Source organism: Taudactylus pleione, unplaced genomic scaffold (genome assembly GCF_031769625.1).
Source record: "Taudactylus pleione unplaced genomic scaffold, aTauple2 ptg000352l, whole genome shotgun sequence".
NCBI lineage: Eukaryota > Metazoa > Chordata > Amphibia > Anura > Myobatrachidae > Taudactylus > Taudactylus pleione.
The window spans coordinates 16,932,114-16,948,658 of NW_028284753.1; the positions used below are offsets into that span (position 1 = coordinate 16,932,114).

The 16,545-nt window shown below is 47.7% G+C and overlaps 1 protein-coding gene across 2 annotated transcripts in view; it reads left to right on the forward strand.

Annotated features, from left to right (window-relative positions):
• FRMPD3 (FERM and PDZ domain containing 3) overlaps nt 1-16,545 on the forward strand; it is a 746,708-nt gene that overhangs the window by 197,927 nt on the left and 532,236 nt on the right. For both annotated transcript variants that reach the window (XM_088444300.1, XM_088444301.1), the window contains exons 3-4: nt 3,432-3,534; nt 12,986-13,031. In XM_088444300.1, coding sequence (XP_088300426.1) covers nt 3,432-3,534; nt 12,986-13,031 — 149 coding nt within the window. The remainder of the gene's footprint in view (nt 1-3,431; nt 3,535-12,985; nt 13,032-16,545) is intronic.

Sequence of the window (16,545 nt, forward strand, 5' to 3'; positions counted from 1 at the left end):
TGACATCACTAGTGATGTCAGTGGGAGTGATTTTGGCTCTGATAGAGCCAAAATCACTCCAGGGCTTGCGGCCACGAGACCCTACCGCAGGGTCGTAACCCACAGCTAGAGGCCGCTCTATTTTAAGGTAGGAGGGCCCTGATTCAGAGCGAGCGCTCTGGTCAGAGCGTCCGGCTCTGAATCAGGCCCACAGCCCCTATGGACAACAGCAGCACAACGCAGCCAGCCCCTATGGACTTTGGAGGAGTGGACACAGCCGCTATGGACAACAGCAGCACAGCACAACACGGCCAGCCCCTATGGACTTTGGAGGAGTGGACACTGCCCCTATGGACAACAGCAGCGCAGCACAGCACAACACTACACTACACAGCCCAGCCAGCCCTAACTCCCACCCTCCCTCTTCACTGTCCACAGCCGAGTGAGAAAATGGTGCCGACGCGGGTACCTTATATAGAATCCAAAACCTGCGAGACCCGGAAGGCGGGATGATGACATTTTGCCTCGATTTCAGATTCGAGTCAGGCGGGAAAAGTCGAGCCTGACTCGGATCGGATCGGGAGGCTCGGGGGGGTTCGGATTTCAAAAATCTGAACCCGCTCACCCCTAATAGTATTATAAATGAATATATATATATTTATATATACATACACATATATATCTAAATATATATATATATATATATATATATAATAGTCTCCCTAATTTTTGTTATGTATTACATAAGGTGTTATATAAGCAAGCAATGGTTCATTAGTAAATCCCAAACATGGTTCTCAAGGCTCTCCAGCAGTTCAGGTTTAACAGATATCCTTTCTTGAGCACAGGTGACTTGATTTGTACCTCAGTCAATTTGATTTATCAACCTGTGCTCAACCATGGATATCTCTAAAGCCTGAGTTTCTGGGGTGCCCTGAGGATTGTGTTTGGGAACCTCTGAGCTAAGGTGTTTTGCTCCTTACATAAGACATGGGTGAATGGGTAAACTTGTAGCCACACAGCTGTGCCTACTCCCAGTGAGGAGAGACAGAGATGGAGCTGGCTGGGCCTGTGACAAAAGATGTGTCCTGCAGCAGCACACTGCAGAGGAGCTGCTGGCTGAGGTGCAGGGTGAGGACTGAGGTGGCCTGGTCCCTGCAGCTATGCTCTTGTTCATCACCAACTATCTCCTGATGAAAACACAGCCACTCCTCATCACACCACAGGGCAGGGGGCGTTATTCGCTGCGTCTGTTATTTTCTGTTTATAATCATTCTCACTTGTAGCTTCCTTTTCTTTGATCCCTGACATCTCTTGGCCACCCATATCTCCACCCTGTCCATCTGGCCACCTCCCCTTCAGTCACATCCGCATTTTTTTAATATACACATTTCAAAATACTGTCATACTCGGAACAACTCATCACCCATAATTATTGTGTATTATCACTGCAGCCATTGGATTCACACTGTAGTTTGTACAAAGTGTACCCCTTCATCATCATACGGGACAAATTAGATATGTCATGCCCTCTTCCCCATAGGGCCACACACCCCTTGTTGGGTATGAGCCTTATCTCCCTATAAATTAATGGGGGTGGGGGGAAGGCACAATGCTTTTTCTGGCCCAGGGCACCAGAAAGTCTGACTACATCTCAGTTATTTCTAGTGGGACTACTAACATTAGTAGTTTTTTATATTGTGTCTACAGTATTTTTTTAATAACTCAATTTGCGTAGCAGTTAATATAGTCAAATATAGTCAAACACCTACTAATTACTATCTTCCTTTTTCTATCTGTAACATTGTAACATTATTTTTATAGCTGTTGCAACATTCAATCATATTTCAAGGTGTGGTTTTGTTTGTTTATTCTGTGCTAGTCAATTAGATTTGCAGTTCTTGTACTAATACATTGTGCTAATAGATTGGAACTTCTTGCAAGCAGGGCCTTCCTTACTTGTCTCAACCTAAGCTCTGGATTGTACTTCTGTATAATATTGAATATTATTTATTTCCCCATACTCATTACATACAACACGTACTGCAATATATTTTGGTGCATTAAAAAATAGAATAAAATAATAATAATTCTGTTTTATTTATGATTTCCACAACATTATTAACAACACAGAAGAGATCTAATTATTTCACTTGTGTTTTTTGTGAGGAGACCTGGAAAACATGCACTGTTTGGGGTCCTGGGGACTGAGGGCCTGATTCAGAGCCGGACGCTCTGACCAGAGCGCTCGCTCTGAATCAGGGCCGGGCTACCTAAAATTGGAGCGGCCTTTTGGACGCTCGCATAGCTGTGGGTTACCACCCACAGCTTATGCAAGCGTCCATGATGATGGTCGCGATGGTCAAGACCATCGCGACCATCGGGCTTGCCACGAGACCCTGCGGTAGGGTCTCGTTGCCGCAAGCCCTGGAGTGATTTTGGCTCTATCAGAGCCAAAATCACTCCCACTGACATCACTAGTGATGTCAGTGGGGCCGGACCCAGACGGTAGGCGTGGGAACGCCTCCGTCTGGCAGCCACGCCCCCCGGCACGCCCACCAAAGGGGGCATGCTGTCAGTCACCATCGACAGCACGCCCCCTTTGGTGCGAGACCCCGAGCAACGGCTACCCCGTCGCTCGCCGGGTCTCGCGCATGCGCACGACGGAGCTCCCTCCGTCATGCGCATGCGCATTTGGGTACCATCGACCCGCTTGAGAGCGTCCTGCGCTCGCAAGCGGGTCTGAATGAGACCCTGAGTTTGAAAACCGAACCTGTGGTCTAGGTCAGAGGTTCCCTACCGTGGTCCTCAAGGCTCACCAACAGTTCCATGGATATCTTTAAATCCTAAACTCTTGGGAACCTCTGGACTAAGTTCTCCTACTGCACTGAATGCTCTGTTTGGCTACAGTACACAGAGCATGATGTGTGCAGATCCTGCTAATATCCCTAGAAAAGTGAACATGTTACTTATCCTTTTCCCCCTCTGCTTTCTCTTTATACTGTACTTTTCTGTACTATGGGCCTGATTAAGAGGTGGATGCAAGTGGTGTCTGTGCAGTGTCACAATGGAGCAGAGAAGTTATGGTAATGCTAAAGGTAGTATCTTGTGTAATGAGATTCCCAGTGCTCTGATCCGTTGCCTGCTTCCATAGATGCTGCTTCGGATCACCATAGACAACACCACTGTAAACATTGGACAATGAGCAACCCCTAGGTTGCTCAAAATGTCCACTGCAAGTAAGCTGCAGGGGTCAGTAAATCTGCTTTGGATGACACAGTCACTGGCTTCGGCATGCCCATAAAACACCAAAGACATGTCTACATTTTAGATGCTCCTCACCGCTGCTTCCCCCACACTGCGACCAGTAAAGAAACCATTGGACAGCTAAGACCGAATCTGCACATGGCTGAATCAGGCCTTGTATGAACTGTAGCCTTTTCTCATTTCAGGAGGTCCATCAGAAAACAAGCTACTTTCAGGAGATCAGATCTTGGCCATTAATGATGAGGATGTAAGTGAGGCTTCAAGGGAAAGATTCATTGAGCTGGTCAGGTAAGAAAAAATACACAATGATAAATATATTCAATTCCTTGAGTAATTCGAAGTTTGTACATATGACACTTTAGAGCAGGGGTGAGCAATAAGTGTCCCTCGAGCTGTTGTTGAACTACAAATCCCAGCATGCCTTGCAACAGTTTTAGTATGGCCAAATAGCAAAACTGTGGCAGGGCATGCTGGGATGTGTAGTTGTGCAACAGCTGGGGGGCCGCTTATTGTAAACCCCTACTTTAGAGGCAAGGCACTCAGTACCCTGTCTGACCACATCATGGTAATCACAAAATGGATGGGTCCTCTTACATCTAGCCTCCATGTGCGTTAAACAGCCCTTCTAGTCGCACCATGCCATGGCATGACTCTGTAGGGCTGAGCGTCTTTTGTGTGACTTTTTACCTTCAAATGTGTCTTATTTACACAGTGATGCGAATAGAATGCACAAGTAGCTTCTGCGGATTAAACTGATATGCAGCATGCGTATGTTCTGTGAGCGAGTGCGGGTGTATCTGCATGCAAAATTCCATGTTACAGTGTCAGCGGCTGTAACACTGTAAAGTAGTCTTTCGCATCGCTGTGTGAATAAGACGCATTTGAAGGTTAAAAGTTGCACTAAAGACACTCAGCGCTACCAAATCACACGGAACTCCCATGTTATGTGTGGCGCGACTTGTATCGCACAGACGATAGATGTATGTGGACACATCTGTAGGGGCCTATTGATCATTTAATTTTCACAAAAGCAGGTGAAAATGCACATTTTCACCTGCAATTGTTAAAATTAAGTTATCAGGCCATTCATCAAGAAAGTAAAGCAGGAGACATCACAGATATCTGCTGTTACCTTCCTTTTGCGGAATGGCCCGCTGTCCCCATACGCCAGTATGGGGACAGAGGCCCTGATTCAGAGCCAGACGCTCTGACAGAGCGCTCGCTCTGAATCAAGGCCGGTCTTTTTCTTTTTTAAGAACGGCCTCCTGGCCGCTCGCATAGCTGTGGGTGACCACCCACAGCTATAGCAAGCGGCCATGATTATGGTCGCGATGGTCAAGACCATCGTGACCATCGGGATTGCGACGAGACCCTTGTGGTAGGGTCTCATTGCCGCAAGCCCCAGAGAGCTTTTCGCTCTAACAGAGCCGAAAGCTCTCCCACTGACATCACTTGTGATGTCAGTGGGTCCGGCCACAGATGGTAGGCGTTCCCATGGGAACGCCTCTGTCTGGGCAGCCACCCCCCCGACCCGCCCACCAAAGGGGGCGTGCTGTCAGTCAACATTGACAGCACGCCCCCTTTGGTGCAAGACCTGGAGCGACGGATTGCCCGTCGCTATCCGGGTCTCACGCATGCGCACGACGGAGCCAGCTCCGTCGTGCGCATGCACTCTGGGCCACCACTGACCCGGTTGCGAGCGCTCAGCGCTTGCGACCGGGTCTGAATCAGGCCCTGATTTCATCAAGTCATCAAGTCATCTTCAGATGGCTAATGCTTCTGCTCCGGCATCACAACCCGCTCCTTCCCTATATTCATGGTTTTTGTTACTTGGTTTCAGTTTAAGGACAGATTACATTATGTTTTCTAAAGTCACTAAAAACTCTTGTCACTAAAAAGTCATAGTATTTGTGGCCCTCAGCAAGACTTCAAGGGTCTGGTTCTGAGGTGGGAGTTGTCACAAGCCGCCGCACTGCAAACACCGGGCTAGGCGAACGCCGGGCAGTCATTTGCTGAACTGCTCCCCATCAAGTGTCCATCATTCCTAGCTTGTTTTGGATTGGCTTCTGCAGCTATTTCCTCCTGGTGCGAACGCTGCTCTGATGCCGGTGATAGCATTTCACGTGTGTTTCTGGTTCTGGCATTGTCTCCTGTTATCCAGTCGAGTACCCAGTGATCCAGTCAGCATTGTTATTTCTGCCTTTTGTGTCATCTAGGCGGCACGGTCCTCATATCAGTTCTCTGCCGTTTGTGTCATCCAGGCTGCACAGACCACACTCAGTACCCAGAGTGCGCAATCCAGCATCTAGTGGCTTGTGTCAACCCGGCGGCAAAGGTCGCACTCCAGCGTCCAGCCGCTTGTGCCAACTCAACGGCACAAGCCACACTTCAGCGTCCAGCTGCTAGTGTCATCCTGGCAGCACCTACCGCACCTCAGCGTCCAAAGTACCCAATCCTGTGTACTGCTGCTAGTGTCATCTCGGTGGCACGTAGCGCGCCTCAGCGTCCTGAGTACGCAATCCTTTGTACTAACACTAGTGTCATCCCAGCTGCACTTAACGCATCCCAGCATCATCTAGCCAAGTTTACCAGCCCCCAAGGCTGCTACACAGCCCAGAGGCCGAATCTAGCCAAGGTTACCAGCCTTCAAGGCTACTACACAGCCCAAAGGCTGCTACACAGACCAAAGGCTGCATCTAGCCAAGGTTACAGCCCTCAAGGCAACTATACAGCCAAAGGCTGCTACACGGCCCAAAGGCTGCATCTTCCCAAGGTTACCAGCCCTCAAGGATGCAATGCTGCATCTTGTAATTTAATTCACAGGCCACAACCTGTCAAGTATTCCAGCCCTCAAGGCTGTTGCTGTATTGTGAAAAATATCCCTATCAATCCTAACATGATCACCGGCCAAATTATAAAGGTAATTTTTTTGTGATCTTCTGTTATGGAGCCTGCCCAAAATCCCACTCAAATTCTTGCCGCACAGATTCAAGTTCTCACTTAAAAAGTGCAGGAGCTTTCCCTATGGGTTGAGGAGACTTGAGGTGCTTCAGCCCCTCCTGTATTTGAACCCAAGTTGAATCTGCCTGATCGGTTCTCCAAAAACCATAAAGACTTCTTGAATTTCAAAGAGAGCTGTAAGCTCTATTTTAGGCTCCGACCCAGATCCTCGGACTCAGAGGTCCAACAAGTAGGGATCATTATTTAATTATTACAGGGAGACCCTCAGACCTGGGCCTTTGGTCTTCCCTTCAGTAGTACGGCTCTACAGACTGTGGACTCACTCTTTGCTGCATTGTGTCTGCTCTATGATGACCTGGATAAAGCAGCTTGGGTGGAGGCTAGTCTCTGGTCATTGAAACAGTGGAATAGGATGGCCGAGGGCTATTGTACGGAGTTCCGTAAATGGGCCGTCGATGCAGGATGGAATGACCCGGTCTTACGAACCCAGTTTTGCTCTGGGTTGTCAGATCAAATAAAGGATGTCCTGGTCCAATAACCTTCTCCGGATTTTCTAGATGATCTCATGAATTTAGCCATTCACATTGACCGGCGACTCCGGGAGCACAGGGTTGAAAAGAATTTACCTTCTTTGTCTCCACAGTCTCCACTATGGATGGCTTCATCTGAGCTGGGAGAGCCGATGCAACTGGGAGCATTTCGTTTACTGGCCGAAGACAAACTTAGGTGATGATTGTTAGGTCTCTGCCTCTATAGTGGCGGTAAAGGACATCCAGCTTTGTCCAGTAAAGTCGGCAAATTCTAGATGAGCTAGGGGAGGTACATCTAGGCCTTCCATCCATCTCCCTTGAAAATTCGGTCCTTATCACCACAGTTATTAATTTACCAAATGGTCAAAATTCCATCCCGGCCTTCGTAGACATCGGAGCTGCGGATCATTATTTGGACCGGTCCTTTTTTGAGACCTTGTTTCTGAAACCCTAGTCATTGTCCACTCCTGTGTCGGTTATTGTTCTGGATGGGGCAAGCCTTTCCAAGGTTTCTGTTGTCTTCTGGACCCATCCTTTGCAATTGTCTGTTGGTTCTCTGCATTGGGAAGACTTGTCATTCCTCCTTCTTCAGTGTCCGCTGGCTCCAGTCGTATTAAGGTTACTTTGGCTGAAAAAACACAAGCCCGTGATACAATGGCAAACCGGTGAAATCCTTGAGTGGGGATCAAATTGCTTTTCCCAATGTCTGTCTCGACCTGTTCACCTTGCTGGTGCGGCCTCATCCGAAGCCACATCTATTCATGCTCCATATCATGACCTAGCCTAGGTTTTTTCCAAGAAAAGAGCTGATGTTCTTCTACCTCACCATTCTTTTGATTGCGCCAGGTTTGTTGCCAGGTGCCAAACATCCTAAAGGCAGCTTATATGCATTGTCCATCCTGGAAGATAAGGCCATGCAGGAATACATTCATGAGGCTCTGGACAAGGGATTAATTCATCCTTCTAAGTCCCAAGTTGGAGCAGGTTTGTTCTTTGTACAGAAGAAGAAGGGATCACTCCGACCCTGCATCAACTTCCATGGACTGAATAAGATCACAGTGTAGAATGCATATCCCTTGCCGCTCATTTCTGTTCTTTTTGTTAAACTGCATGATGTTTCCATCTTTTCTAAATTGATTTTAGAGGCGCGTATAATCTCATTCGCTTTAAAGAAGGAGATGAGTGGAAGAAGGCATTTAACTCCCATGCTGGACATTTTGAATATCTTGTTATGCCATTTGGCCTCTCCAATGCCTCAGCCATCTTTCAAGATTTTATTAATGAGGTGTTAAGTGATTTTATGGAGTCTTTGCAGTGGTCTATTTAGATGACATCCTCATCTATTCCAAATCTGTGGAAGAACATCGTAGCCATGTGAGGCAGATCTTGCAAAGATTACTGGATAAGAACTTGTATGCCAAGCTGGAGAAATGTGAGTTTGATGTGAAAGAAGTCTAGCTATATCATCTCTTCGCAAGGTTTCTCCATGGACTCTGGCAAGATGATGGCCATCTTAGATTGGGAACAGCCCACTACATTGAAGACTATCCAGCGGTTTTTGAGCTTTGCAAATTATCGCAGATTCAGTAAGGCCTTCGACTCCATCGTCTCGCCCAGTTCATGGTGGATCTTCCATCTTCTCACTGTATGATCATCTGGACCATTGTAGACCGATTCTCAAAGATGGTGCATTTTGTTCCCCTCAGCAAATTGCCCTCAGCTAAAGAATTGTCAACACTCTTTATTCAACATGTTTTTAGACTTCATGGACTTCCATCAGATATTGTCTCAGATCGTGGTATCCAGTTTGTTGCCCGGTTTTGGAGGTGCTTCTGTGCTGATCTGGGCATTAATGTCCATCTGTCATCAGGGTATCACCCACAGTCCAACGGGGATATGGAGTGGACCAATCAGTCTCCGAGCAGTACCTCCGTTGCTTCATCTCCAAGTACCAAAACAACTGGGTTACACTCTTGCCATTTGCTGAATTTGCATACAACTCCTGCCATTCTGCTTCTTCAGTGTCTCCTTTCTTCTGCAAATTTGGAATTCATCCTTGGACTATGCCAACCACAACTCCTTCTGCTTCATCTGTTAACAGGTTACAGTCAGTCTGGAAGAAAATACATCATTCTCTTCTTCAAGCTTCTGGTCGTTCCAAGATCTGGGCTGACAGACGTTGTAGACCCTGTAATTTTAAAGTGGGAGACTTGGTTTGGCTGTCCTTCAGAAACATTAACCTGCACCAGAGATCACAGAAATTGGGTCTCAAGTTCATTGGCCCTTTTAGAATTATTTTTCAAGTGAATTCTGTGGCCTTTCGGCTGAAGTAACCTCAGACCCTCAGGATCAACAACATTGTTCTCTCCTGAAACTGGGTTTCCTTTCTTCCCGGTTTTCCCTGAGGCACCCATTCATGCCTCCACCAGTGCTCGTTCAAGGTAGACAGGAACTTGTTGTGGAAAAAATCCTTGACTCCAGAATTTCTCGAGGTTGCCTTCAGTTCCTGGTCCATTGGAAGGGATATGGACTGCAAGAGCGTTCTTGGATTCATGAAAGTTCTTTACATGCTCCTACTCTGAAGAAGAGGTTTTTCGAGAACTTCCCTGAAAAACCAGGGTTTAGGGGTTCCCATAGGCAAATGGGGGGGGTACTGTCACAAGCCGCTGCACTTCAAACACAGGGCGAGGCGAATGGCGGGCGGTCATTCGCTGAACTCTTCCCCATCAAGTGTCCATCATTCCTGGCTTGTTTTGGATTGGCTCCTGTGGCTATTTCCTCCTGGTGCGAACGCTGCTCCAATGCCGGTGATAACGTTTCACGTGTTTCCAGTTCTGACATTGTCTCCTATTATCTAGTTGAGTACCCAGTGATCCAGTAAACTTTGTTATTTCTGCCATTTGTGTCATCTAGGTGGCAGGGTCCTCATGTTTTCTACCTGCCTTTTGTGTCACCTAGGCAGCACGGTCCTCATATCAGTTCTCTGCCGTTTGTGTCATCCAGGCGGCACAGACCGCACTCAGTACCCAGAGTGTGCAATCCAGCATCCAGCAGCTTGTGTCAACCTGGCGGCACAGGTCGCACTCCAGCATCCAAAAACTTATGTCAACTCAGCGGCACAGGCCGCACTTCAGGTCCAGCTGCTAGTGTCATCCCGGCGGCACCTAGCGCACCTCAGCATCCAAAGTACGCAATCCTGTGTACTGCCACTAGTGTCATCCCAGCAGCTTGTAGCTCACCTCAGCATACTGAATACACAATCCTGTGTACTACCGTTAGTGTCTTCCCAGCAGCACTTAGTGCATCCTAGTGTCATCTAGCCAAGTTTACCAGCCCTCAAGGCTGCTACACGGCCCAGAGACCACATCTAGTCAAGTTTAACAGCCCTCAAGGCTACTACACAGCCCAAATGCTGCTACATGGCCCAAAGGCTGCATTTAGCCAAGGTTACCAGCCCTCAAGGCTGCCACTCAGCCCAGAGGCTGCTACTCAGCCCAAAGGCTGCATCTTGCCAAGTTTTCCAGCCCTCAAGGCTGCTGCATAGCCCAAAGGCTGCTGCACGGCCCAAAGGTTGCATCTAGCCAAGTTTTCCAGCCCTCAAGGCTGCTACACAGCCCAAAGACTGCTGCATGGCCAAAAGGTTGCATTTAGCCAAGTTTACCAGCCCTCAAGGCTGCTTCACAGCCCAAAGGCTGCTGCACGGCCAAAAGGTCGCATCTAGCCAAGTTTACCAGCCCAAAGGCTGCTACACAGCACAAAGGCTGCTGCACGTCCCAAAGGTCGCATCTAGCCAAGTTTACCAGCCCAAAGGCTGCTACACAGCCCAAAGGCTGCTGCACGTATCAAAGGTCGCATCTAGCCAAGTTTACCAGCCCAAAGGCTGGTGCACGTCCCAAAGGTCGCATCTAGCCAAGTTTACCAGCCCAAAGGCTGCTACACAGCCCAAAGGCTGTGTCTTGTAATTTAATCCACAGGCCACAACTTGTCAAGTATTCCAGCCCTCAAGGCTGTTGCTGGTTTGTGAAAACTATCCCTACCAACCCTAACAGTAGTAAAGCAAGAAAGAGCAAGTTACTTTGCACCTTGGCAAAACTATGGTGCACTGCAGGTTATTTGAATGAGGCCTTTCCAATGTCAATCTAAATTGCTGTGACTGTGACCAATGCAGCCCCGAGAAGCTGGTCTAGTGTTATGCACATGGTCTGGCCCCCCCATCCATCTTATATCATAGTAGCCCAGTACACGCTGCTGTGTGCTGGGCTGCAGTGGTAGCCACAGTAGACTCCTATGCCTGTGGGGGGGAGCGATCATGCAGCTCGCGTCCCCCCCTGCGGCTTTGCGGCAGGCTGAGGGGCTCACAGCGCTGCAAAAATCTTTTTTTTTTTTAAATAAATCCTAATGGGGTGATTAGGCCACACCCCCCTTCACATGGGCCTCTTTATGCCCCTGGCTGCTACTAAAGTAAGTGGCCGCTCATTGGCTGTAAGTGGCCTAGTTGTCAAACAACAGCCAGACAGCTGATTGGCCCCCCATATTTTTGAACCAGGGCTGGCTCACAGAGGTCATGGCTGTTTATGCTTATGCTTGAGCCATTTCTTTTTTTCAGATTGAAATTTTTTATATATTTTTTTGTAACACAATACACACATGCAGCCTGTCTCCTGTGTTTCAGTGATGCTGTGAGTGCAATCTTATACTAGACACGATTCTTAGTAAATTTACCCCTAAGTTTTCAGGGGCGCTAAGAGAGTGCAGGTATACAAAATACCAGGGTTTAGACGCTCAAAGCGCCTCCTACTGCAATATACTGTACTATAGTTACCAAAAGTACAGTAGTACAAAAATATATAGTGCTTCCGAACCAAATATAAATAGAATCACAGCTTATCTGATAAATCAGTGTATTCCAGTGATTCCCAAACAGTGCACTGTGGTACCCTGGGATGCCTTGGGACACTTGCAGGTGTGCCTCAGGTTGGTGGTCCAGCACCAAATCAAATTATTTATGGTCCACGTAATGTAAACATGTGGACAAACAGAAGCGCAAATCTGTCCACCCCCACATAACTGAGCCTAAGGTTAATAGGTAAGCAGAAATCACTTTACTAAAAATGTTTCTGATTTTCTCAATAACAAACTTTTGGCCTATGGGTGCCGTTAAAACAATTGTGATACTCTAGGGTGTCATGGTTCAAAAAAGTTTGGGATCCACTGGTGTATTCAATCAAATTTTTCCTTAATATCACTGCGAAGATAAAAATAAAACAGCACATAGTATAATCCCATTAAGGCATTAGCATATACTGTACTCATAACGGTTTCACATTTGGCCATAAGATCATGTCAGTTCTGCTATAGGAGCTCCTTATTGGAAAGAGAGATTTCATTATGATGCGTTAAATTGATTTTATTATTGCACGCATAATTTATTTCCTGATTTTGATAAATGGTAATACCTTAATGGAATTTTTTATTTCTAATTTCTAAGTAATATTATTAAAGAAATTGATTGACACTGGCTCTTGCAGCTGTACTGATTTATCAGATAAGCTTTGTTTTTGGGTATATTTGGTAGAAATCCACCTTATATTTATATAGTACAGCAATTTTGCTGATTATAGTATCATATTTACTAGCAGTTGCTCTTTGTTCTCTTAGATTTTTTAGGATTATTATATATATACATATATATTTTAAAATCTGTAGCAGACAATGTTTTTCAAAGATATGTGTGCATTAATAAACAAAACAGTAAGACTATGGGGGTTTATTCATTATATGAAAAATGGCTCCTTAACCATGCGGAAATGCTAGTTTCCGCATATTTAGGTTACCAGGCCATTCATCTTCAGGGGTCACAAATGGACCACCTGATATTCAGCAAACTCCGAAAACTGATTGTTCTCGCAGGCAAACTCCGAAAACTATCTCCATCTTCAGATGGCACTTGTTCTCGTAGCTCTGCTCCTTCCTATGGAACAGAGTTCTGGGGATCTGAGCTGATCCCTCCACTACCTCCTCAGGGACCCCCTGGCAGCTTGGCACATGCTTGACCTCATGTCTCGCATGCACAGAAGCCAACCACAGGGATAGGTAAGTAAATGCAGCTACTAATCGCTGGGTGTTAAGTATCCCCTGCGGCGAGGTGAATACTACCGTATGGCCCCCGGTGATGAATATGCCCCTATGTTTCATAACATTGAAAGACATTAGAAATATATATATATTTTTTTTACATGTTGCTTTAGGAATGCAAAGGAGTCCATCACTTTGACAGTACAGCATCCTCACCAGGTAAGTACAGTAAATGTTTTTATTATTGTTTATAAAGCAACAAAAGTTTAAGAAATACAATTGATATATTACGAGTTTGCATATCTGCCAGTCTAATACTAAGTTACTCTATTTTACATCTGAAAGAACCCAGTGAAATAACCTGCCACCTTCCCACATAACACATATACACCTATAGTTATTACAGGGCAATTGGAGTAGAATTCATAAAATTCTACTCCAACCCCTAAGTATCACTTATTTTTAGTAAGCAGATCGCATTTCCCATAATTGTAATGGGAAATGTGATCCGACCATAGTTACTAAAAATAAAATGTGAAAAAATACCGGGGGAAGCCCTGTAATAATAACGCCACCTGGAGGTGGTGTTATCCAGGGTCTCCCCCGGTTACCGGGCCCCTACTCTGCTCTAAAAGGCAGAGCAGAGCCCGGAGCCAGCCTCAGTGATCAGCTGTGTGGCCTAAACAGACCGCAAGCTGATACACTGCAAAAAAAAAAGAGTAGAAAAAAAAAAAAATTAACTTACCTGACTCCAGGGACCGGTGGTCGGGGCTTCGGTGATGACTCCCCTCCGGTCAGCTGGTTTCCCATGCTGCACTGTGACCCGGTCATCAGGTGATCGGGTCCCAGTGCGGTATGGGATATCAGCTGACCAGAGGCATGGAAGACATCACCGGAGCACTGATGACTGCAGGTAAGTGCTATTAAGGGAGGGGGGGGGCGCGGGGGGGCGCGATCACAGGGGGCGGGGCTTAGTGTTGGGGGCGTGGCTTAGCGCTGGGGGGGTAGCAGCGGTGGCTGGTCGGCGCATGCGCGGGGCACTAGTCACGGTATTTTTTTCCGAAAATATTGTGACTAGTGTGCGGATGGGATTCGCAGGGACAGAGCTCTCTTGCAAGCTCTGTCCCTGCAAGGGATTTGTAGAAAATCCCTGTGATATTGCCTGAATTGGCAATGCGAATTCAGTCGATAATATCACACTACAATCTGCATTACAAATGCGGATTGTAGTAAATAGAGCCCTTAGGGCCTGATTCAAAGATGTACACTGTGGTGATGTTGCATGCAAACAGCTGAAGTTTTATGTCTGTAGAATCATCAGAGTCACACATTGTTGTTAGTGTTGATTGTTAGTACTAGGAGATATAGAACATATTTGGATGCAGAGAGAGTGGATTTTAGTAGGCGTTCCTGCAAGGTAAAAGGGGCAGGGCCCCTCCCTCCGAAATCCAGCCCTGGATAGAACCTGATGCGCTGTGTTTGACTTGCCGGAGAGAGGGCACACACACAGGCTCTATGGCAGTATCACCATAGTCTGGGGCCCTGCGGGGGGAGGAGGAGGCAGAGGGCCTGATTCAGACCCGGTCGCAAGCGCTGAGCGCTCGCAACTGAGTCGATGGTGGCCCAGAGCGCATGCGCACGACGGAGCCGGCTCCGTCGTGCGCATGCACGAGACCCAGATAGTGACGGGCAATCCGTCGCTCCGGGTCTCGCACCAAAGGGGGCGTGCTGTCGATGTTGAGTGACAGCACGCCCCCTTTGGTGGGCGGGTCGGGGGGGTGGCTGCCCAGACGGAGGCGTTCCCATGGGAACACCTACCATTTGGGGGCAGCCCCACTGACATCACAAGTGATGTCAGTGGGAGAGCTTTGGGCTCTGTTTGAGCCGAAAGCTCTCTGGGGCTTGCAGCCACGAGACCCTACCACAAGGGTCTGGTCGCAAGCCGATGGTTGCTGTGGGTGGCCGCTCCATAAAAAAAAAAAAAAGACACCCTGATTCAGAGCGAGTGCTCTGTCAGAGCGTCCAGCTCTGAACAGGGCCAGAGTCAGCTGGGAGCCAGAGATTGTTGTTATATGATCCAGCCAGGAGCTCTGGTAGCTTACATCATGTGTAACATACTATGCTGTGTAATACACACTCACACATATTGTTATTTTCGTCAGGGAAAATTCTGATATAGAATTGAAACTTTAGAACATCTAAAGTGAGTGAGATCATACTTATTTCTATAAGATGACTGTATATATATATATATATATATATATATATTATATATAGTGTTCACTCTAGGTCCGGCGACAGGCAGGGTGCTGGACCTAGAGTTAGGGAACTTTTGCGCACGCCGAAAAGGGGGTATGGCCAAAGAAAAGGGGGCGTGTCTTTATGACGCGTCCCTTTTCGTCACTCCTGGGGGCGTGCCCCGCACTAATGGACATGCCGGGCAGCCCCCAAGCGCTGCGGTCACTGTGAATGGACGCTGGGCGTATGCGCCCGGCGTCCATTCACCAGCTGTGATCGATGCGCCGCCGTTTTGACCATCCATGGGACACAGCGACCCGCGGGTGGAGGCAGAACCTGCAGGCTGTCTCAACGGGCCGCCGCTAAAACAGCCTAGCGGGAACACTATATATATAAATATATATATATTTAGTCTAAAGACACAGAACCACTCACACAGTATGCCAGAGAAACTGCAATTTGCCATGGTGTGATGATGTGAGCAATGCTGTACAGAGATGGATATGCACCACTGCAAGGGGATATCTCAGTATGAAGATCATTGGCCATGACATAGCATTCAGAGACAGATATGGAGAGACTTCTGGTTCTGGCGCTCATGGGATAAGTTGCAGGACCCTGGAGGTCTACTGCCACCCCAGCATGCTGCCGGAACTCGATGTCCCAACACTGGTGAGTGTCCTCCAGGTACCGGCCCTCAGCCCCCACTCTATATGGAGAAGTTTCTCTCTCCATCCATACCATCTAGAGTCAGAGGCCCTACACTGACAAGAAGCGTGAATTCAAAATGGCTGATGCAGACTACCACAGGCAGCCTCCACAGATCTGACCCCTTGTTACAACCAGGGTTTTGCGGCATGGAGGTTTGCGGTCCTTACTGGTGAGGGTGCTGTGGCACGGTCCTTCTGGTGGGGGAGCTGGCATGTGGAGACTGGCATTGTGTGTACACAGAGGTGTACGCAGAGGTCTGCCAGCGTTGGGCCATCCTGGCAGGGGTAAGCCTAGTGGCGTCTCCATGTTGCTGTCTGGGCGCCACCATATGGTCTTTGGCCATGTGACATAGCAGGCCAATCATCTGTGGGTCACATGCTCTCTCTGGCCTATCATGTTCTGTTACTGGGTACTTAAGGGTGTTTGGTGCGCCCTGTAGTTGCCATTGCAAAGTGTTCACAGTGTCAGCTGTTAGAGAGAGTTCCCTTCACTCCTGAACCTAAGACCTTTTCTGCGGTGCTTGCCCTAGCTCCTTGTCAGCCTCCGGCTCCCTACATAGCCTGCACCGCTCTGCCTTGCCTTGCACTCCGCTGGAGTTCAGCCCTGCACCTTCCACCAGACCCACTCCTGCCTGAACCTGTCTCCGCAGTTAACCCATTCCCGCACAGCCATCATCACAGCATTACCGGATTCTCCTTTTAGCCATCATTACAGCATTACCGGATTCTCCTTTCAGCCATTATCACAGCATCACAGCATTACTGAATTCTCCTCTCAGCCATCA